Consider the following 23,510-nt stretch of genomic DNA (forward strand, 5'->3'; position numbering starts at 1 on the left):
TGCTTTAAGTTTTTTCTCTTAAGCTGACAATAGTTTAGTAAATGACTGCCTTTATAAGCAGAATTGAAACATTTATCTTTCTCTCTACATGATCTCTCCAGAATTTAAAAACTTTCAGTGACTATTTTTATATTTCATGGCAGTATGTTTATTTGCATAAGTTCAATAAGAACCTGCTTTCCTTGTAAGAGGACCAAATAAAAACACAGGTTATACTACCAAGACTTTGACTAGAATGTCATACCTGAGAGACACGTGCATAAACTCAGGTATGAACAGCTTTAAGGAACTAAGGTTGATTTAATAAAGCCAACAAAGCCCCTTAGAAGAACTGGCCTGGTACCTTGCTTACAGAGTTCCCAGCAGCCTTACCAGGTGAGTAAGGAAGGTCACTTCCTGGCAGGTGCAGGAACCTCATGATGTCTTGGGAACCTCAAGAAGAGAGGGATTCACCCAAATGTACAGTACTGCAGGCACAACCTGATGGCAAATCTGGCTGGGCTTTCTGGCCTCAAGAAGCTTTTAAAGTCCAATCTGAAATTCCTTATAAAAAGTTCCAGCAAAGCATATTTAAAAGAGCCTATGTAATCAATTGCTCTTCTTGCTGCACTTCTGCAAATATTCAAGCCAACTGTTAACTATTTTCTTAATCTGGCTACTTCCAATAAAAATGAGGGTGATTTTAGAGAAAAGTATGATTTCAATAATGCAGTCTTATCTATACTAAATCCTAATACTAGTCATTGAGATGTAAACTCGATCCAGAATTCCAGTCCCCCATAATGGCCCGGCTAATGCCCCTACTGGGCCCCTTAATAACAGTTTGTGGTTTACTCTTAGTTGCCCCTTGTGTCCTAAGGTTCCTCCAGCAGTGGCTAACCCAGATGATCCGGGTCGCCACCAACCAGATGTTACTTCACCGTTACGCACCTCTTCCCACTGAACCCCCTCCTTCAGCCTGATACCAGCCTCAAACCCCCACCACGCCCCTTGTCAGCCAGAAGTAGCCAGATCGAGTCGTCACCCATTATGACCAAAAGGCTGGAATGTTAGGCTGGAGGAAGGAAAAACAAGGACATGCAAACAGAACAGAGAGATACCATGAAAGGAGAACAGACCAGACCCCAAGGTCTGTGCCTTATATGGAAAGGGGACAGCTCTTCCTGAATTCCATCCCTCTGATGTGCCAACTAAGACCCAGATGTCAGCCTCCTCCCTCTTGGAAGAGAAAAGTTTCTAGTTGTCTATTATGTCACCTTTAGTTAATCATACCTCTCCATGCCCCCTAGGATAGCTTGCCCACTCCCCCTGCTCCTAACCCCTTATAAGCCCCCACCTCCCTGACTGGGTGTGACTTCCCCAGCCTGTGATAGCCAGACCAGGGAACATCACCCAGGAATTGCGCTCAAATAAACTGCCTGGCCCTTTGTTGCCTCTTGTTGCCTGCTTATTTTGGCTAGAATTTATCTTATACTCCCTAACAAGGGGATAAAACGAATTCAAGGAGCTCAGTTAGGAAGCTATTGGAATAGCTTAGGTGAAACCTATAGTGACATGGACCAGGGTAACTGCAGAGGCATGGGTGAATTTGAAATAACTACTGTAACAAACAATAACTGACCACTGTGGACTAAGAATATGTCTCCTCCAAATTTACATGTTGAAGCCCTAATCCCCAGTGTGGCTGTATCTGGAGTAGAGAAGTAATTAAGATTAAACGAGGTGATAAGAATGGGGCCTTTGGTATCATAGGATTAATGTCTTTACAAAAAGAGACACCAAAGAGGTCCATGTCCACACACCCGGGAAAGGCCATGTGAGGACACAAGGAGGCCAGGAAAGAGAGAGCTCACCAGAAACCTACTCTGCTGGAACTTGATGTGGGACTTTTAGTCTCCAGAAGTATAAAAAATTAATTTCTGTTATTTAAGCCATCCAGCCTGTGATATTTTGTTATGGCAGCATGAGCAGACTAATACGCTAATAACTGGGAACTAAATATTGAGGTAATGTGTTACCATGCAAGATTCCTCATCTGTAATAACAGAGTGTCAAAAAATAATTTCTAAATATATTGGCGGGGCTGCCCATGGTGAAATTTTTACTTTCATTTTTTAGCCTTATATAATTTTTCTTAAACCATGTACTTTAATTTCATCTATGATTTTAAAAGTTTAATGTAATTTTTAAAGAAAATTCAAGAACATTATACTATTTCCCAGATTCCATTCATATCTACATTTATGATTTTATTGTATGTACCCTTTCTTGTCAATTTTCAGTCAACTTGTAACTTATATCAATTTTACTTCACTTTCAATTTAAGCTATTTATATTTCTATGATTCACATTAAAAATATGTAATTATTTTAAAATGTACTTCTATGTAAATCATCTTATCTCCTAACAGTGGTAGAGGTATTACAGTAGGTAGTTACTAAGGTATGAGCCGCAGAAAAGGAGAAGTGCAAACTGCTAACCTCTCTAGGTGGGTTCATACCCACTCTTTGCCTAAAACAAGAAGCCAGCCAGAGCCGGGAAATCCCCAGGTGGATGTCTGCACACGAGAACTGAGACAGGTTGGAGAACAACCTTGGCCCATTCACATGAACATACTGCATCTGGGGAGGTCTCTCCCTGCACACTAGGTGCAACCTCAACCTCGACAGGGAAGGGTTCTTGATTCTGATCAGGAAAGAATTCACACACAGGCCAGGCAAGTGTAAATAAGGAAGGAATTTATTAAAGCAAGAGTAATAGTGGATGGTGGCAGCCATACAGTTGGTAGAGAGCAAGGAAGAACAGAGGGAAGAAAGAAAAGCTCACTGAACTCCTGCTCAGCATGAGGCCAGTCCCTTGCCAACTCCTGAAACTAGGTCACCTGGCATCTGCTGTCTGCTTGAATCTGCATGGTTCAGGAACTAACCCCTACTACCCAAGGATTTGGGGGAGCTGCAGAGCACTGAATGGAGTGAGAGTATGTCTGGGAACTTCCTCAAAGCAAAGAAAGGAGATTTTCATGCAGGCTACTAAAGAGTATGACTGTACAGCCACAGTCCCATCCAGGTCACTACAATGTGTTCCTTCATACACAACAATAGTAGTAGTATACACAGCAGTAATAGTAATATAACTCCATTCAGGTTCCCGGACCCAATTCCAACGTGTGAATGTGGGAGAGGGACTTCCTACACATACACCGAGCAATTGTCAAACACCAGCAGGATGTAGAGAACTCAACTAAATTCTGATGCCGTCTGCCCCAAGACAACACCTGATTCCCCAGGTTAAGGGCTCCAACCTACAAGACTGCCCTCCATCCTCTACTCCAGACACCAGTTGCAAGCCCCAGGCTGTTTGTTACCTGTATTTCTGACCTATGGGCTACAGATTGGAGGTTCCAAAGATCACCCCCCTAGTTTTGATGAATTTGCAGGTGGCTCACAGCACTCAGGAAAACACTTACGTTTACCAGTTTAATGAAGGATACTGTAAAGGATACAACAGCCAGATGAAGAAATACATAGAACAAGGTCCCAAATAATAGAGCTTCTACCCTTGTGGAGCTTGGGGTCTGGCTTGGTGGCACAGGGAGGCATTCCAGTTCCCCAAGCACAGAAGCTTTCTCCAACTGATTAGCAGAATCCAAGAGAGTGATAAGCTCTTTTTTGAGGGCTTCATTACATAGTCATAATTGACTAAATCATTGGTCATTGGTTGATTCAACCTCCAGCCCTCACTCTTGGGTTGGGGTCCAAAGTTTCTCATTAACATGGCAAGACACCCATTTCACCTTTAAGACTCTGCAGTATTTTCAGGAAATGTGGATGAGACCAAATAAACCTGGGAAATATGAATTAGGTCATCTGAATGGCCAAATATGTATTTCTTATGACTCATGATATCACGGTCACCCAGGTTACTGGAACTTGCGAGCCCTAATTAGAGATCTTATAGCCCTTCCCTACCTGTCTGAAGTAGAACAGAGAGAGAGAAGACTAGTACTTAAGTTTAGAAAATTGAATGAACTAGTAAAGTAACAAACACGCTTACCAGTAGGAAAAGGTCTCTCACAGAGACAAAATGCTGTAAGTTAGCAGCAGGGCTTTATTTAAGGCAAAGTACACACTTGAAGAAAGGGGAATGCAGGCAGCCTCAGAGAGGAGGCATGCTTAAAGGTTTAGGATTCTTGTTTTTTAGGGATTTTAAGGATGGGATAAAGGGCCAAGGGAGCATAGCTTTGAATGTGGCCTCACAGTGTCCATCTCCAGTGGGAGACATTATGTCTTCAGGGATAGTCAGTCCTCTTAAGATTCTGTATGATAATAAACTTAACATAAGGAATTTATTGATCCCGTTCTTCTCCAAGATAGTGGTTACCCTCAGGCAGTGGGAACTTATCATGTAGGACTACTTGCCTGCCCTGCCTTAAAATAGGGTCAGTTGTTGACTAACTACCATAAAGTATGTTAGGAATCTTACCTCCTAACTCCCTGGTTTTAATATTCATATTTATTTATAGAATAAACAGGTTTTGGTCCACTTTTTAGCAGCCTGTCCATGTAACAGAGTTCTTCTATTTTCAATGTCTAAAGCACATGCTGTCTTGATAAGAGGGGAAAACTGAACTACTCAACACAGATGAAAATATTTCTCATTAGCCTGTATAGCTCCCCTAAAAGGTACAACATTAACACCTAATTGTGTCACTCCACTAACTTCTCACCTTTCCCTCTGTAAATGTATTTCTCCTTCTTGCTCAGAAGGAGCACCTTCAGATGTCTTTAGGAAAATGAAGGCATCTTTGTCCATTCAGTATTTAGTCTCATACAGGAAGTAGCGGAAAGGTAACCTAACTCTCCAGTTGGACCTTGCGTGGGGAAAGAAGCCTTGTACGGCACCTTCTGGTACCCCAACAGATCCCACCTGGGTTGGGCTACAGTTGCAGAGTCTACCTGTCTACCTGGATTGCTGCCTGTTATTTACAAGGGTTCAGGATCAGATCTGGCTAAGTTTCCATGAAGCAAGTGGTCTCCCAAAAGTTTAGCTGCTTTATAGGTTATATCTGGGAAGCAGAGCACCTTTAATGCCCTAAAAGAATACTTTTATACTGATAGTCATTTATTCCAAGTAGAACAAATTACTGATTTAATTAAATGATTTTATAAAGAAGGTATATATAAAATAAAAATTATTGTAAATAATCAAATAACCAAACTCATAATGAATAAACATTTATTTGAATTTCTCCTGGTAATAGCACTCAACATATAAGAAAAACAAACCAAGCTGTAAGATTTTACTTTAAGTATAGCCATTTTTCAAAAAGTGTAAAGTTGGGTTCTGTATTTAATGGCAACAAGAGGGACAGCTTCTGTTTTAAAACTACCATTCAAAAAGTAGTATTTTAAGAAATATATACTATGATTAACATGCTGTGTTTTATAGAATGGATACATATCTGAATGCCAATCTGAATACGGAAGAAATATATGTGTTAAAACTACACAAGAAAACCAAATGCTCTTTTTTATAAAAAACACCTTAAAATAAAAAGGCACTTGTTTTAGTAAACTCAATAATTTTTACATGGATTTTTTTTAAACTCCCACTTACCCTACTCCAATAAAAAAAAAAAACAGGTAGATTTGAATAGAGCTATTACTTGATAGATCATTTCAGTGCAGTGTGGAAGCTGGTCACACAGTTAATGTTAATTTCCTAAAGTGCATCTTTTGAAGACTTGTCTAGTAAAATTGCAGTATCAAATATAACATAACACAAGACATGCAATAACAAAGCTAAATCATTATAAAGTTTTTCAAACTACTTTTAAAACTTTTGATTCACCAAAGAATAAAGATGTCAAATACAGTAGCATTCTCAGTCTCCAACATTATGCATCTTATACTTTTGTCATTTGGCAAATCTTTTGGAGCCGAACAAAAACAATGCCGTCTAAACAGTATTTCTTCTGTCACTGTAATACAATTCTTCAGGCAGAACAGTAGGCACAGAGCAAGAATTAGATTTTTGGAAGTTTTGGTGCATTTACCACAGGATTTGCTTCCTGTAAGTATCTCTTCCCTGCACTCTTGTAATCATAGGTGCAGCCATGAGTTTCTGCGTAGCGATGAGGTGCACAAAAGTTGCTTCCACATCTAAAGCACAAAAAAAGATTGTGTGAATAGTCATGTTTCTATTAGAGGCTCATCTCCAGGAGAGGTGACCCTGACTGCAGGTAGTCCAAAAGGAGCCCTTTGGTTCTCGTTAGCAATTACAGTGCCTTGCACTCATAAATAAGCACAGGAATCCCCCCAGAAGAACAAGTTAACCACCCATGAACAGGAGAGTTTAGAATAAAGAATTCATTATGGAATGAAACAGGGTATAGACATTTATGAAGTAGTAAAATTGCAAAAAGTAGTAGTAAATATGTCCACCAATCTCTTACATCTAGTAAACCTGGGAGAACTCTCAATTTCTGAGAAATTGTCTCCTAAGAAATTTACATTATATAAAACCTAACTATGCCATGAAGGGTTTAAAAAATATTTCTAGCAACAAAATAAGTTATTTACATTTGAACAGAACATGCTCTAAAAAAACAGCTGATATTTTTAATGCCATGGCCTTGGCTTAAGGGCAGACACCAATCTTGAAGCATATTAATCATATTAATCAATGCTAATGAAAAAAATAATTATAGGTAGAAAAAAAATCATTGTTTTGTAAATATATTATTCATCTGTTTTGAAATAAAAGTGTACCATATGATTTTTAAAATTTATAGTACATTAACTTTAAATTTACTCCTTTTTTTGTTCAATCTGAAACAGAATCTTAGAGGAGGGTTCCTTCCAACCCATATTCAAACAAAAAACATGTATATCTAACATTAAACTTAAAGAAAGTACATTCTCCAATTGGTTTCAATCTCCTAATTTAAAGGGCAGGGGAGGATCTCATGTGTTTGGAAATGCATGAGCTGCCGACTATTTGCTCTTCACACTAGCCAATTAGGAGTTCTATTCTAGGCTGCTATCTGAACAGCATCTTAACGATGTAATCAATACCCAACTTAAAGAGTGTCTTATACTGTGTTCCCAGGTGGAGGCACCGCAAAGAAAGCATCTCAGCTTTTCCAGCTAGCCAACCTGCCTGCATTCGTAGCTAGTAGCCAGTCCAGTTTTCTTTCCACAAAGGAAACAATGCTTTGTCGTTTTCTTCTTTGTGTGAATGGGGGCTTTCACAGGTGGGAGGTGATGAATACCTTCTCCTGTTTAGAGAAAGGGCAGCTAGATTAATACAGACATAAAATTCTAAATGTGAAATACTATTAAGCAAAACACAAAATGCGTTCCTGTCACTGCAAAATTCTATGCCATGAAAAATTTGGACTACTTTTTATCCAGAATTACTTACAAAATCTGCAAGTGAAGATGCAGTAGAACTTACATTTTTCGAGATGTGCTAGGTTTCTACTGACTGGGACTTACATTTTAATACTTTTTATACACACCAATACTTTTCTGATTATTTCAAAGAGCAATCAATAAAGTACTCCAACTTTGATAGATCACCAAGAAAAATGTCTGGTTCAAAATCACAGTTATAAGGTCTCTGTGAAAAACCATAATATGTAATAAAATCACCTTGTTCTTTCCCACCAAGAAGGAGCATCAGTATCATAACACTGGTTTTTCATGATTACACCATAACAATTAATCAAACCATGAGCAAGTTATTTACCCTTTCAAAAATTCAATTTGTTTCTTTTTTAAGATAAGAGAACATGTATTTTTTCTCCTAGGTTTCTAAGTATCAACTCAGTTTTCGTGTGTAAAAATCATTCTGAAAGTTTTAAATTTTATAATTATATAAAATATCATGTTATCAATAGTGACTAACATGGTGCCCTATTCAATTTCACAGTGCTATCTATACCTTTTCAAGAATTTTTACTAAATTTGGTACTATTGTAACAACTTGACTTTTTAACTTAAAAATAAGAGAACATGTTATTTTATAAGAAATAACTAAATTTATTTCTTTAACTACTAAGTGAAAGGATTTTAGAACTGAGCAAAATTCCCACAAACCCCATTCATAAGTAGAGAGGCTCCAAGTCACTGTCCATTGTTACAATAACAATGCAAGTACTTGGTGGCACTCAAAGGCCAAGAAGCAAGAGGCAATGAAAGAAAACAAAGCACAGGGAAGGAATGAGAAGAAAAATGATAGAGTGTCAGTGGTACAAGTACCTATTGTCCACTACTGGAAAAGTTTGGGAGGCCTGGGCTTACTGTTTATCTGGCAGGTATAAGTCTCTGGACTGGAAACAAATATCTCATCACTTTTATGGAATGTCATTGATAACGCTAAGCACACTTGGAGAAGAAGGCACTTGTTGAGTTGGTGCCTGGGCAGCATTAGGGGCCATTCAGTTGGTTGTTTCAAATTTTTTCTAGTTTGGGGCAAGATCTGGGAACATATTTTAGACTGGTAATAAGGCAGACTTAATTTTGCTGGGATTGTATACCTAGCACCCAATCTGGGTTTTGGCGAAAGACTCAGCACCAATTAATTGTAATTCCAATGTTTTGAACCCTTGAAGGATTTGCAGGGAGGTTTAGCTGCCAGATACACAGTTATCTTCTTCAAGGGCACTTACAGTTATCAAGAACATTTCACAAAGGTGATGGGGTACTTTCTGCTTCTTAAAAAATAAAAAGAAGCATTTACATAGGACACATAAGAAAGACATATACTACCAGAATCCCTGTGGAAGCTCATCTAATTGCAATTATCTTTGAAATCAGGCTTAGGATAGTCTTCTTTAAACAACAGTAGGAAAATCTGTTGATGATAATTTAGTTTGGTGTAGTTATATTTTCATTTTCTTCTTTCTTTGGAGTTGCTTAACTCAATGTTTCCTGAATGTTTTTTCCTTCAGTAACTCCTGTGAATGTGTGAGACAGAGAACAGAGTAGGGACAGGAATGAGGTGGCACAGAGACATAATGCTGTCCTCTCCAAGGAGAATGTATCCCTCTGCCCACCAGAGAAAAACCACTTGTCAGTTATTTATTCTAGGCAATGAACTATCACTGATAGGTTCCCTACTACCAACAGGAAAAATTCAAATTCCTTTGACTGGCATTCAAAGTCATTTGTGTCCAAAATGATACCTTTCTAACTTTCCAGAGTCAAGTTCTGTCATTTACCACATCATACCCACTCTGAATGATGCACCAGAGCCATTCACATGTGCTGTCTCTTCTAAAATGTTCTACTCCACCTTGTCACCAAGTAAGACTCTACTTATCCTGTACGAAGATATCATCAATAATCAACTCCTCTCTGAAGCCTTCTCTCAATGTGTATTGAACATGTGAATAAGGAAGAAGCCAGTTTTTCAGTCAAGATATCAATCCCTTATCAGATACATCATTTGCAAGTATTTTCTCCCATTCCTCAGGTTGCCTTTTTACTCTGGTTGATAGTGTCTTTTGATGCACAATAGTTTCAAAAGAATTGAAAGCAGGGTGTCAAAGGTGTAGTTGAATACTCATGTTCATAGCAGCATTATTCTCAAAAGCTAAAATGTGGAAGCAACACAAGTCTCCATCCAAAGGTGCATGGATAAGCAAAGCAAAATGTGGTCTCTACATACCATGGAATATTAGTCAGTCTTAAGTATGGAAACACTGAGCCATGCTACAACACAGATGAACCCCGAGGGCATTTACTAAATGAAGTCAGTCAGACACAAAAGATGAATACTATAGTATTTAGAGTAGTTAAAACTAACAGAACATAGAATGGTGATTGCCAGGGGTTAGGGAAAGGAGGGAATGACACAATGAGGAGTTAGTCTAAAGGTACAAGAGTTTCAGGTTTTCAAGATGAAAAGAGGTCTGGAGATGGATGGTGGATGATGGTTGCCCAAAAAGGTGAAATGTATTTAATGCTACTGAATTGTATACTTTAAAATGGTTAATATGGTAAATTTTATGTTACCTGTATTTTACCACAATAAAAAATTTGAAAAAAAGTCGATGTATTAAGACTTTGGAACCTTGGGCCTCACACAGTAGTGGAGTGCAAACCTTAGGTATCTCTTTAAAGACAAAACTCCCATGACAACCATAATACATAAAGTATCCTTTGGAACCTTGGGGCTACAGGAGTGGTACATCTTTGGTAATGAGTTTCCCCCCTTTAGTCTGAGCATTAAAACACAAAAGATGATGATAGTAATGGCTTCCTTGGAAATAAGCACTGGTCAGTGCACGTTTAAGGGGTTACTGGTAAGTGCTAATGTTATAGGCATTTTTGCTACTATGCTTTAGAAAATGCTAGTGCTAGCGATTGTCCTTTTCTTTCATCCAGAAATAACCAATTCATCAAAAGGGGCTCTTACTACCACCCTTGATAGTATTGTGATGTTAACAAATACCTTTCTTGGGTACATCCTCACAACCCTCCCAGCCCCCCAATGTGGCTCTAGAGTGGCCAGTGTCTCGGCGGGTTGAGAACTACATGTTAATTCTTCCTTTATCTTGTCTTTTCACATAGACCATATCTCTTCCTCAATAGCAGAGACCTCCATTTAAATTTTTGTTTTATACTTTAAATATGTCCTACAGTGAATTTTCATAATCATTTCCTTAAGTGGAACAAAGTTTAGGCAGAGCATACTCTGTACACACTACAGAGAATTCTTATTTCTCTTTGAAAGGTCAGCAGTATGAATGAGATGATTTTGTTTTCAAAATCATCTGTGGCTTACCTATTCTTTTCCCTGCTGCTGTATTATTTCCATTCATTCCAATACCATGAGCAGACTACAATTAAAACACAAAACATTTATAGAGGTGAGTTAATGGAGAATGGAAGAAAAGTCACCAAACATGAAATACTTGTATTTTATTACAAAAAATGCTGTTGAGCTTTCATTTTTAACTATTTACTCTAATTTTTAATTAAATTAACATGGAACCTGATTCTCACTTCCAGTAATATTGTACTTATTATTTATCTTTGAATAATATTTCATGGTTCAAATAAAATTTATTTGAAGAAAACACTAATAAAAATATCATTTGAAAATCTGTGATAAATTATTTACACAAAATTATTTTCAAATTACAGTTTTCAATACAGGGTTAAAACATTACTTAAAATTCAACTGTCAGAAAGATTTCTACAAACTGGATAAACATTTTAAGAGAAACTTAGGAAAATAATTCAACCTTATGCCTCCTTAAGTATGTAAACAAAAGCCAAACCTTAAATATATTGAATCACTACAAGGATAACTAGTTGAACATACTGAAAGGCAAATACTTACTGAAAAAAATTCTGTAGGTTCTAACTGGGGAGAACTTTTCCTGAAGCTTTCTTCCTGAAAATGCTGGAGGTTTGCAGACAGCCCAATTCCAGAGGTCTGAAGCCTGCCTGCCCCACGTGTGCTCTGTAAACTGTCCCTACTTGCGCTCTGGGCCAGCAAAGCAAGAGAACCTGTATTATTTACACAATCAACAGGCTCTTTAGAAGCCTTGTTAGCCATTTCTGTGATATCCCTAGCCTCAACTTGAGAAATAATATCAGATCTTTTCCCAGGGGAATCAACTTTAACAGCTTGAAAGCAAGTAGACCTTGAGAAAGAAGAATCAGTTTTATTTCGAACATCCAATGACTGAAGGACTTTTTGTGAAGTAGAAGACTGGAGGTTCCCAGACGCAAAACATTTGGGTGGTCTCTGTGGTTTCACCACAGAATTATGTAGTGACATTGGTGTAGAATAGCAAAGAGGTGACAAGAGTCTTTTTTTGTGAGGACTTAAGTCATTGTGGTTGAGAACTGTAGTCTCTACTGATTCACCACTTAACCTTCTTGCAACATGTTCAAGATGCTCCTCTGTAGCTTTCAACCCTTTATCACCATTTGTGAGTAAGAACTCTGGATTTCCCTTCCAAGTGCCTTCTAAGACACTGCTCTGTTCATCACCATTTCCTTCTGCAAACGAAGCAAAAGAACCTACTTCAGGTAGAAGCGATTCTTCAGTTACACACTCTTCTAAAGTCGGAGATAAAACAGTGTCATTCTCATTATTAGATATCAAATTTCCTGAAAAGTGTTTTGTCTGCCTAGGCAAGGATGATCCAAGGTGGAGAAGAGGATCAACAAGCTCTTTGTCACTTTCCAACTCCGTATGGGGTATCCGAGGTCGCAGTTTGATGCTGCTATTGGAATGAGACAGTGGGTTACTCTCCCAGTCATCTTCCGTAGGAAAACCGCTAGCTATAGATGACGTGGGTCCATCAGCAGGGGGCAGAGCTGCCAAACTTGAAATTGCACCGCTGGATATTTCCCGTAGATAAGCATCCCCAGGAGAAGGCAAACAAGGCTGCCCAATGTTGGGGAGAGCCCTTGACAATCTGTGGTGAGCAGCTGCCGTGGAACTACTAGAAGGTCGAGGAGCTATAGGTGGATGAGGTTTTACCTTGACAGCTTTCTTAGGCTAAAAGAAAAGAGTGAATATATAATTCCTACTACAGTAATTTTCTTGGCCCATTAACAAAAATTAATGAAGGAAGAAACTTATTTTCCTTTAGCATATTGACATTTTGGTTACCTCAGTTTAAAATGTTTAAAAATATCGAAAGCTTAAGCTTATGATTAAGAAGAATTTTGCTATTTTCCTTCAGTAAGTAAATTTTCTGAGAATGTTAAAGTAATTTGCTTCACTGATTTTCCTCATTTCTGATTATCTGTCAGAGTTTTGCTGAGAAGTAAACCCACTGGTAATATTGGATATAACATTGCTGACCTACTTTAGATATCCAACAACTTTTCCTAGTAAGATGGTATTTGGCTAGGTAGATATTGCAGAAAAGAGTTAACAAGCCTAAAGTGCTATCTGTGAAAAGGCCTGCTTGCAAGGTTGTCCCTTGGGTGGCTTCTGGGAACTTGTATTTCAGGATGACTCCCATCAACCTAACCAATAAGACTGTCTTCATTGTGCCTAACCTGTTTGTGCAAACAATAGGTTTACACTGACATTAAACTTTCCTTTTGGGAGTCTAGAATTTTGGTACATGCTAAGTAGAGGGTGCCTACATGAGCAGCCCCCAATAAAACCCCTGAGCAGAGATTCTGAAATGAGCTTCCATGGTAGACATCACTTTGCATGTGCTGACATAACTCATTAAAAGGAATTAAGCATGTCCTATGAGACACAACTGGTAAAGGACTCTGGGAAGCTTGTGCCTGGTTTCCTCTGGACTTTACCTTATACGTCTTTTCCCTTTGCTGCTTTTGTTTTGTACCCCTTTGCTGCAATAAATCGTAGCCATCAATACACCTATATAATACTCCTATGAGTGTTCCTAAGCTAATCATCAAATCTGCAGTGGTTTAGGGGTCACCAATACAGTAGGTTATAATAAAGGTGTCATAACAATTCCTGATGTTACGGATAAAGTTGCAAATTAAATATATGGAGTCTTAGCCCTTATCTTTAAGATATGAGCTGATATGGGCATCAGGATACAATGGAATACCTGATGACATACCATACTCCCAACTTATAAGAAATATAATTCAGTGGACATCAGTTGAGGCACAAACTAAAGGAGCTAAACATTCAAAGAAAGAAGAATCTTGGAAAGATACCTAAGCTCCTGTAGTCGCTTTTAGCCTAGGGTCTTGTCTTGCTACTCTGCAATTCTATACTCAGCAAAAATAAACTATTTTTCAAAAATGAAGATGATGACTTCTGGGCTTAGAGGTTAACAGTTGATGGCTAAATATGAATTTCCCTCATGCATCCTCTAAACAATCATACAGATGAACAATATAAAAAAATCAACCATAATTCATAATTTCATTAAACCAGGTAATAGATAAAATTAACTTCAAGTTACCTTAAGTAGGAAAATACCCAAATACAAAATCTAGGGGACTCTGCACAGCTTCTGCCTGTGGTGAGAGACAAGGGTGTGCAGTGAGAGAGAGGAAGGAAGGAAGGCAGGGATGGAGGGAGGGAGGATGGAAGGATTGGAAAGAAGACATGAAGAAAAAGAGTGGTGTGAGAGGAGCTCCAGATGGTGGTGTGACTAGGGCGGCAGAAATCTCCTTCCAAAACCATATGTATTTTTGAAAAACAGCATGTACAATGATTCCTAAAAGAGAGACCAGAAGATACCGTACAAAAGCCAGGCTACATCTACATCTGCAAGAAGTCGGAATCTCATGAAAAGGGTAAGCTACAAAGCCGTGACCAGGCAGAAGCCTAGCACTCTCCCCACCCCAGTGCAATGGTGGGAGGAAAAGAATCAGAGTAGGGAGGGACTGGAAGCACAGGACTGCTAATTACCAGCTCTAGTAATCTGCACCAGGAGCACAGACACACATTGCATGGTGTACTTGAGATTAGAGAAATGGAAAAGTAAAGTCAGAGACTGAGACTGCAAGTGGGTCCCCACAGCCGGCTCCCAGTGGGACAAAAGAAAAGCGGGCACTTTAAAAGTTTAAAGGGACAAGGGCTTAACAGGGGGACAAAATCGTCCTGGCACACTGAGCCCAGCAGGCTGGGGATTTTAAGGAACTTCAGGCACCATAACCCCCTGGATGGCAATGCAGCTCTGAAGCCTCTCACGGCGATAAACAGCTGGCCATTCATTTACCCCACTGGCATTGCAAGCAAACTGGCTGACTCACCACTGCTGCAGACCAGCTCCACCCACAGCAGCCACACAGAGTCTTCTCCTAGCACGCAGCTAACCAGGCCAGACCCAGAGGCTGCTGCCAGCATGCAGCTGACAGGGACAGGAAGAGGAAGCCGGTGTGAAGTCTGGAAGGCACGAAGGGGCACCGTTCTTGCAGGAGAACACACCTGGCAAGTTGGCAACCCCTCCACAGTGCTCTATGCTATCCCAAGGGCTTCCCACCCATGGCAGCTCAGGGGATTAACCCAGAGACTGATCCTAGAGTGTGGGTAACCGGCACAGGCAGCGGAGAAGGGCAAGGTGACCAGCAAGCCAGAAGAGACTTTGTTCTCCCAGCTGACACATGCACCACCAGCTGGCGATCACTTCTATCACCATTAAAAGGCTGAAGAACCTGGTCTTGTCAAAAATCACTCAAACAACCCCAGAGAGAGGGCAGGGCGAGAGAGATATAACCAATGTTCCTAAAAAAGGATTCAAAATAAAAGCCATAACCATGCTGATGGACATGAAGAGAAATATGCAAGAGCTAAGGGATGAAGTCCAGAGGGAGATATAAGAAATGAAACAATCAACAGAAGGACTTAACAGCAGACTGGATGAGGTGCAAGAGACTGTTAATGGAACAGAAATCAGAGAACAGGAATACACAGCAGCTGAGGGAGAGAGAAATAAAAGGATCTCTAGGAATGAAAGAATATTAAGAGAACTGTGTGGCCAATCCAAACGGAACAATATTCACATAATAGGGGTACCAGAAGAAGAAGAGAGAAAAAGGGATAGAAAGTGCCTTTGAAGAAATAATTGCTGAAAACTTTCCCAAGCTGGGGAAGGAAATAGTCTCTCAGAACATGGAAGCCCATAGATCTCTCAATACAAGGGACCCAAGGAGGACAACACCAAGACATATATTAACTAAAATGTAAAAGATCAAAGACAAGGACAGGGTATTAAAGGTTGCCAGAGAGAGAAGAAAGATCACCTACAAAGGAAAACCCATCAGGCTATCATCAGACATCTCATCAGAAACCTTACAGGCAAAAAGATAATGGCATGATATATTTAATGCAATGAAACAGAAGGGTGTTGAACCAAGATTGCTGTATTTGGCAAGATTATTGTTTTAAAATTGAAGGAGGGATTAAACACTTGCAAGATAAGAAAAAGATGAGGGAATTTGCTGCCCACAAACTACCTCGACAGGGTATTTTAAAGGGACTGCTCTAGATGGAAGTATTCCTAAGGCTAAATAGATGTCACCAGAGAAATCAGAGCAAAGAAAGCAGACAAACCAAATATTAAGTAAAGGCAAAAAAATAAAATCAACTATCCATAAAAGCAGTCAAAGGAAACACAAAAGAGTACAGAATAAAACACCTAACATATGAAGAGTGGAGGAGTAAAAATAAGAAGGGAGAGAAATAAAGAATCATCAGACTGTGTTTATAGTAGTGTAATAAGGGAGTTAAAATTAGATGGTTAGATAGCAAAGAAGATTCCCTTGAACCTTTGGTAAACATGAATGCAAATACTACAATGGTGATAAGTACATATCTATTGACAATCACCTTAAATGTAAATGGACTGAATGCACCAATCAAAAGACATAGAGTAATAGAATGGATGAAAAAGCGAGACACATCTATATGCTGCTTACAAGAGACTAACTTCAAACACAAAGACATACGCAGACTAAAAGTGAAAGGACAGAAAAAGATATTTCATGCAAACAATAGAGATAAAAAAGCAGTACTTGTATCAGACAAAACAGATTTCAAAACAAAGAAAGTAACAAGAGATAAAGAAGGACATTACATAATGATAAAGGGGTCAGTCCAACAAGAGGATATAACCATTATAAGTATGTATGTACCCAACACAGGAGCACTGACATATGTGAAACAAATACTAACAAAATTAAAGGAGGAAATAGAATGCAATGCATTCATTTTAGGAGACTTCAACACACCACTCATTCCAGAGGACACATCAACCAGACAGAAAGTAAGTAAGGACACAGAGGCACTGAAGAACAAACTAGAACAGATGGACTTAACGGACATCTACACAACTCTACACCCAAAAGCAGCAGAATAGACATTTATCTCAAGTGCAAATGGAAAATTTTCCAGAATAGACCACATAATAGGCCAAAAAAAGAGCCTCCGTAAATTCTGAAAGGTTGAAATTCTACCAACCAACTCTCAGATCACACAGGTATAAAACTAGAAATTTTACAAAGAAAACAAAAAGGCACACAAACACATGGAGGCTAAACAACATGCTCCTAAATAATGAATGGATCAATGACCAAATTAAAACAGAGATCAAGGAATATTTGGAAACAAATGACAACAACAGCAGCACAATGCCCCAACCACTGTGAGATGCAGTGAAGGCAGTTTTAAGAGGAAAGTATATAGCAATCAAGGCCTGTTTAAAGAAGGAAGAATAATCCCAAATGAATAGTCTAAATTCACAATTAATGAAATAGGAAAAAGAAGAACAAATGAGGCCCAAAGTCAGCAGAAGGAGGGACATAATAAAGATAAGAGAAGAAATAAATAAAATTGAGAAGAATAAAACAATAGAAAAAAATCAATGAAACCAAGAGCTGGTTCTTTGAGAAAATAAAGAAAATAGACAAATCCCTAGCCAGACTTAGTAAGAGAAAAAGAGAATCTACACACATAAACAGAATCATAAATGAGAGAGGAAAAATCATGACAGACCACACAGAAATACAAACAATTATTAGAGAATACTACAAAAACCTATATGCTAACAAGCTGGAAAACCTTGAAGAAATGGACAACTTCCTAGAAAAACACAACCTTCCAAGACCGACCAAGGAAGAAACAGAAAATCTAAACAGAGCAATTAGTAGCAACAAAATTGGATCGGTAATCAAAAAACTACCCAAGAACAAAACCCATGGGCCAGATGGATTCATCGCTGAATTTTATCAGAAAATAGAGAAGACATAATATCCATTCTCCTTAAAGTTTTCCAAAAAATAGAAGAGGAGGGAATACTCCCAAACTCATTCTATGAAGCCAGAATCACTCTGATATCAAAACCAGCCAAAGATGCCATGAAAAAGGAAAATTACAGACCAATACCCCTGTTGAACATAGATGCAAAAATACTCAACAAAATACTGCAAACCGAATTCAAATACACATCAAAGGGATGATACAACATGACCATGTGGGATCCAATGCAGGGATACAAGGATGGTACAACATTTGAAAATCCATCAACATCATCCATCACATCAACAAAAAAGGACAAAAACCTCATGATCATCTCCACAGATGCTGAAAAAGCATTCAACAAAATTCAACATCTATTCATGATAAAAACTCTTAACAAAATGGATATAGAGGACAAGAAACTCAACATAATAAAGGCCTTATACGATAAACCCACAGGTAACATCATACTGAACACCGAGAGGCTGAAAGGTTTTCCTCTGAGATGGGGAACAAGACAGGGATGCCCACTCTCCCCAATGTTATTCAACATAGTACTGGAGGTCCTAGCCACGGCAATTAGACAAAACATATACAGAAATACAAGGCATCCAGATTGGTAAAGAAGAAGTCAAACTGTCACCATTTGCAGATGATATGATATTGGACATAAAAAACCCTAAAGACTCCACTCCAAAAATACTAGAACTAATATCGGAATTCAGCAAAGTTACAGTATACAAAATTAATACACAGAAATTTGTTGCCTTTTCATACATTAACAATAAACTAATAGAAAGAGAAATCAGGAAAATAATTCCATTCACAATAGCATCAAAAAGAATAAAATACCTAGGAATAAACCTAACCAAGGAAGTGAAAGTCCTTTACCCTGAAAACTACAAGACACTCTTAAGAGAAATTAAAGAGACACTAACAAATAGAAACTCATCCCATGCTCTTGGCTAGGAAGAATGAATATTCTCAAAATGTCCAACCTGCCTAAGACAATCTACAGATTCAAGGCAATCCCTATGAAAATACCAACAGCATTCTTCAATTAACTGGAACAAATAGTTCTAAAACTCATATGGAGCCAGAAAAGATCCCAAATAGCCAAAGCTCCTGAAAAGGAGGAATAAAGAAGGGGGGGATCTCATTTCCTAACTCCAAGTTCTACTACAAAGCCACAGTAATCAGGACAATTCGGTATTTGCACAAGAACAGATCCACATACCAGTGAAACAAAATAGAAAGTCCAGATATTAAACCAAACATGTATGGTCAATGAATATATGATAAAAGAGCCATGGATATACAATGGGGAAATGACAGCCTCTTCAATAGCTGGTGTTGGCAAAACTGGACAGCTACATGTAAGAGAATGAAACTGGATCATTGTCTAACCCCATACACAAAGTAAACTCAAAATGGATCAAGGACCTGAATGAAAGTCATGAAACCATAAAATTCTTAGGAAAAAACATAGGCAAAAATCTCTTGGACATAAACATGAGCCACTTGTTCATGAATATATCTCCCTGGGCAAGGGAAACAAAAGCAAGAGTGAACAAGTGGGACTATATCAAGCTGAAAACCTGCAAAGCAAAGGACACCATCAATAGAACAAAAACGCATGCAACAGTGTGGGAGAATAAATTCATAAATGACAGGTCAAATAAAGGATTGACATCTAAAATATATAGAGAGCTCATGCACTGTGAACAAACAGCAAATAATCCAGTTAAAAAATGGGCAGAGGATATGAATAGACAGTTCTCCAAAGAAGAAATTCAGATGACCAACAGACACGTGAAAGGATGCTCCACATCACTAGTCATCAGAGAAATGCCACAATGAGATAACACCTCATGCAATTATGCACAGAAATTTGTTGCCTTTTCATACATTAACAATGAACTAATAGAAAGAGAAATCAGGAAAATAATTCCATTCACAATAGTATCAAAAAGAATAAAATACCTAGGAATAAACCTAACCAAGGAAGTGAAAAACCTATACCCTGAAAACTATAAGACACTCAAGAGAAATTAAAGAAGTCACTAACAAATGGAAACTCATTCCATGCTCTTGGCTAGAAAGAATTCATATTGTCAAAATGGCCATCCTGCCCAAAGCAGTCTACAGATTCAATGCAATCTGTATCAAATGACCAGCAGCATTCTTCAATAAATTGGAACAAATAGTTCTAAAATTCATATGGAACCCCCGAATAGCCAAAGCAATCCTGAGAAGGAAGAATAAAGTTGGGGGTTCTTGCTCCCCAATTTCAAGCTCTAGTACAAAGCTACAGTAATCAAGACAATTTAGTACTGACACAAGAACAGACCCACAGACGAGTAGAACAGAATAGGAACTCCAGACGTTAACCCATTGGTAACTAAAAGTTACCAAATGGAAAGCGACTGGGTACGATGGGTGGGAATGGAGGGATAAGGGGGAAAGAGGGCCATTATGTTAAGCAGACATAATGTGTGTGGGGGGTGCAAGAGGAAGGCTATACAACAGAGAAGACAAGTAGTGATTCTATAGCATCTTACTACGCTGATGGACAATGACTGTGATGCGGTATGTGGTGGGGACTTGATAATGGGTGGAGTCTAGTAAGCATAATGTTGCCATTGTAATTGTAGATCAATGACACCAAAATAGAAAAAAAAAGAAAAAGAGTGGTGTGGATAATCTAGGGCTGATGGAACTAAGATAAACCTGCATGAAAGAAAGAAAATCCCACTTGATTATGAAAAACATGAAAACAGGTTTAAGATCTAGGATATTGTAACATAGGCTATTGAAAAATCAGAAATAATTGATCTGAAACTGTTCAGGACTTAAGGAGATGGTTTCAAGAGGACACCACTTCTGGGGGAAGAAGGCATAAGTCAGAAAGAAAAGGCACCCATTGGTTGAGAACTTGACAGTGAAGATAAAGAAGGCAGCAAGAATGTGAAAGTAAAGAGCCTACAGACAAAAAACAAAATCAGAAAATTAGGAAACAAAACTCCACCCTCCAATAAGACAGCACCATTGATTTAAAAAACTGCATTTCACTGTACTGAGACAAGAGGATGCTTTTCAAATAAGATACTTACTTTGCCACACAGAATCTTCACGTTTGTCTACTCACAATTGTTAATATTCATTAAAGCAAATTAAAACCCCCACCCCCCCAAAATCAGGAAGTAAACAGAAAAAGGTAGGCCAAATTCATACAAAGCTACTATAAAAATACATCAGAAAATGAGAGTGTCATTTCAGCTGATGAAAATTGACCTCCAAAACAATGAACCAAAAGAAAACTGATTTACAACACTCCAACATGAATATACTTGTTATTTTTTAAAAGTTCACATCATGGGAGGAGCGAAGATGGCGCTGTGAGTTGGGCAGTGGAAATCCCCTTTCAAAACCATATATATATTTGAAAATACAACAAATACAACTATTCCTGAAAGAGAGACGAGAAGGTACAGCACAACAGCCAGGCTACATCTACACCTGCAAGAACCCAGTGTCCCACAAATGTGGTAAGATACAAGCCGTGGCCTCGTGGGCCCCGAGCATGACCCCCACCCCAGTTCACTGGTGGGAGGAAAGGAGTCGGAGCGGAGAGGGAGAGGGAGCCCAGGACTGCTAAATAGCCAGCCCTAGTCATCTGCACTGGGAGCGCAGACACACAGTGAGTGGTGTGCTGGATACTAGGGAAATGGAACAGTAAAACCTGCAAGTGGGTACCCACAGTCGGTGTTCCTGGGACAAAAGAAAAGCGAGTGCTTTCCGAAAGTCTTAAAGGGACAGGAGCTACACAGCTGGAGGAAAGTGTCCTGGCACACACAGCCCAGCTGCTGGGAATCCCGGGAAACACCAGGCACCCTAACCACGTGGGTGGCAGTGCAGCTCTGAGGCCCCTAACGGTGAAAAACAGCCTTCCGCATGTAACCCCTCTGGCACAGCCCCGCCATAGCGAAGCAGTAGCCTGAGAGCATCCAAGCCCACAGGAGCTGTGCAGAGCCTCCTCCACAGCCGCCCAGCCCAGATGGAAAGGCCCCATCAGCACGCAGCTGCCCAGCACAAGCCGCTAGGGATCGCCATTCTCACAGGAAGGGAAGGCAACTGGCAAAAAGGAAGGGACTTTGTTCTCCCAGCTGACATATGCGCCAACTGCCTACAACTACTCTATCACCATGAAAAGGCAGTAGAATTTGATACAGACAAGAATAACCCAGACATCCCCAGAGAGGGACCCTGGGGAGATAGATTTAACCAATCTTCCTGAAAAAGAATTCAAAATAAAGGTCATAACCATGCTGATGGAGCTGCAGAGAAAAATGCAAGAGCTAATGGATAAAGTAGGAAGGGAGAACACAGAAATAAAGCAATCTCTGGAAGAACTTAAAAGCAGAATGGACGTGGTGCAAGAGGCTGTTAATGGAATAGAAATTAGAGAACAGGAACGCAGAGAAGCTGACACAGAGAGAGATAAAAGGATCTCCAAGAATGAAACAATATTAAGAGAACTGTGTGACCAATCCAAACGGAACAATATTTGCATTATAGGGGTACCAGAAGAAGAAGAAGAAGAAGAGAGAAAAAGGGATACAAAGCGTCTTTGAAGAAATAATTGCCGAAAACTTCCCCAAACTGGGGGAGGAAATAGTTGCTCAGACCACGGAAGCACACAGAACTCCCAACAGAAGGGACCCAAGGAGGACAGCACCAAGACACATAATAATTAAAATGGCAAAGATCAAGGACAAGGACAGAGTATTAAAGGCAGTCAGAGAGAGAAAAAAGGTCACCTACAAAGGAAAACCCATCAGGCTATCATCAGACTTCACAAAAGAAACGTTACAGGCCAGAAGAGAATGGCATGATATATTTAATGCAATGAAACAGAAGGGCCTTGAACCAAGAGTACTGTATGCAGCATGATTATCATTTAAATATGAAGGAGGGGTTAAACAATTCCAAGACACGCAAAAGTTGAGGGAATTTGCCTCCCACAAACCACCTCCACAGGTTTTTTTAAAGGTATTGCTCTAGATGGAAGCTCACCTAAGGCTAAATAGATGTCAGCAGGGAAAATAAAAGCACAGCAAAGAAAGCAGACCAACCAAATACTAACAAAAGGCGAAAAATAAAATCAACTACTCACAAAAGCAGTCAAAGGAAACATAAAAGAGTACAGAATAAAACACCTAACATATAAAAAATGGAGGAGGAGGAATAAGAAGGGTGAGAGATAAAGAATCATCAGACTGTGTTTATAATAGCTCAATAAGTGAGTAAAGTTAGACAGTAAGATAGTAAAGAAGCTAATCTTGAATCTTTGGTAACCACGAGTCTAAAGCCTGCAATGGCAAGAAGTACATATCTTTCAATAATCACCCTAAACATAAATGGACTGAATGCATCAATCAAAAGACACAGAGTACTAGAATGGATAAAAAAGCAAGACCACTCTATATGCTGCTTACAAGAGACTCACCTAAAACCCAAAGACATGCACAGACTAAAAGAGAAGGAATGGAAAAAGAAATTTCATGCAAACAATAGGGATAAAAAAGGAGGTGTTGCAGTACTAGTATCAGACAAAATAGACTTCAAAACAAAGAAAGTAACAAGAAATAAAGAAGGATATTACATAATGATAAAGGAGTCAGTCCAACAAGAGGATATAACCATTATAAATATATATGCACCCAACACAGGAGAACCGACATATGTGAAACAAATACTAACAGAATTAGAGGAGGAAACAGAATGCAATGCATTCA

At 39.0% G+C, this 23,510-nt stretch overlaps 1 protein-coding gene across 4 annotated transcripts in view; it reads right to left on the reverse strand.

Annotated features, from left to right (window-relative positions):
• Window positions 1–5,209: 5,209 nt before the first annotated feature.
• The window catches only part of LOC140850423 (AN1-type zinc finger protein 4-like), a 77,482-nt gene continuing 59,181 nt past the window's right edge, over window positions 5,210–23,510 (reverse strand). For 3 of the 4 annotated variants that reach the window (XM_073241147.1, XM_073241149.1, XM_073241150.1), the window contains 4 exons: window positions 11,356–12,528; window positions 10,795–10,849; window positions 7,162–7,279; window positions 5,211–6,161 (listed from right to left, as the gene is read on the reverse strand). In XM_073241147.1, coding sequence (XP_073097248.1) covers window positions 6,026–6,161; window positions 7,162–7,279; window positions 10,795–10,849; window positions 11,356–12,528 — 1,482 coding nt within the window. In that variant the 3' untranslated portion in view covers window positions 5,211–6,025. Of the gene's footprint in view, window positions 6,162–7,161; window positions 7,280–10,794; window positions 10,850–11,355; window positions 12,529–23,510 lie in introns of all 4 variants that reach the window. The other variant, XM_073241148.1, reaches the window with a different exon arrangement.

This window comes from Manis javanica, chromosome 7 (genome assembly GCF_040802235.1).
Source record: "Manis javanica isolate MJ-LG chromosome 7, MJ_LKY, whole genome shotgun sequence".
Classification (NCBI taxonomy): Eukaryota; Metazoa; Chordata; class Mammalia; order Pholidota; family Manidae; genus Manis; species Manis javanica.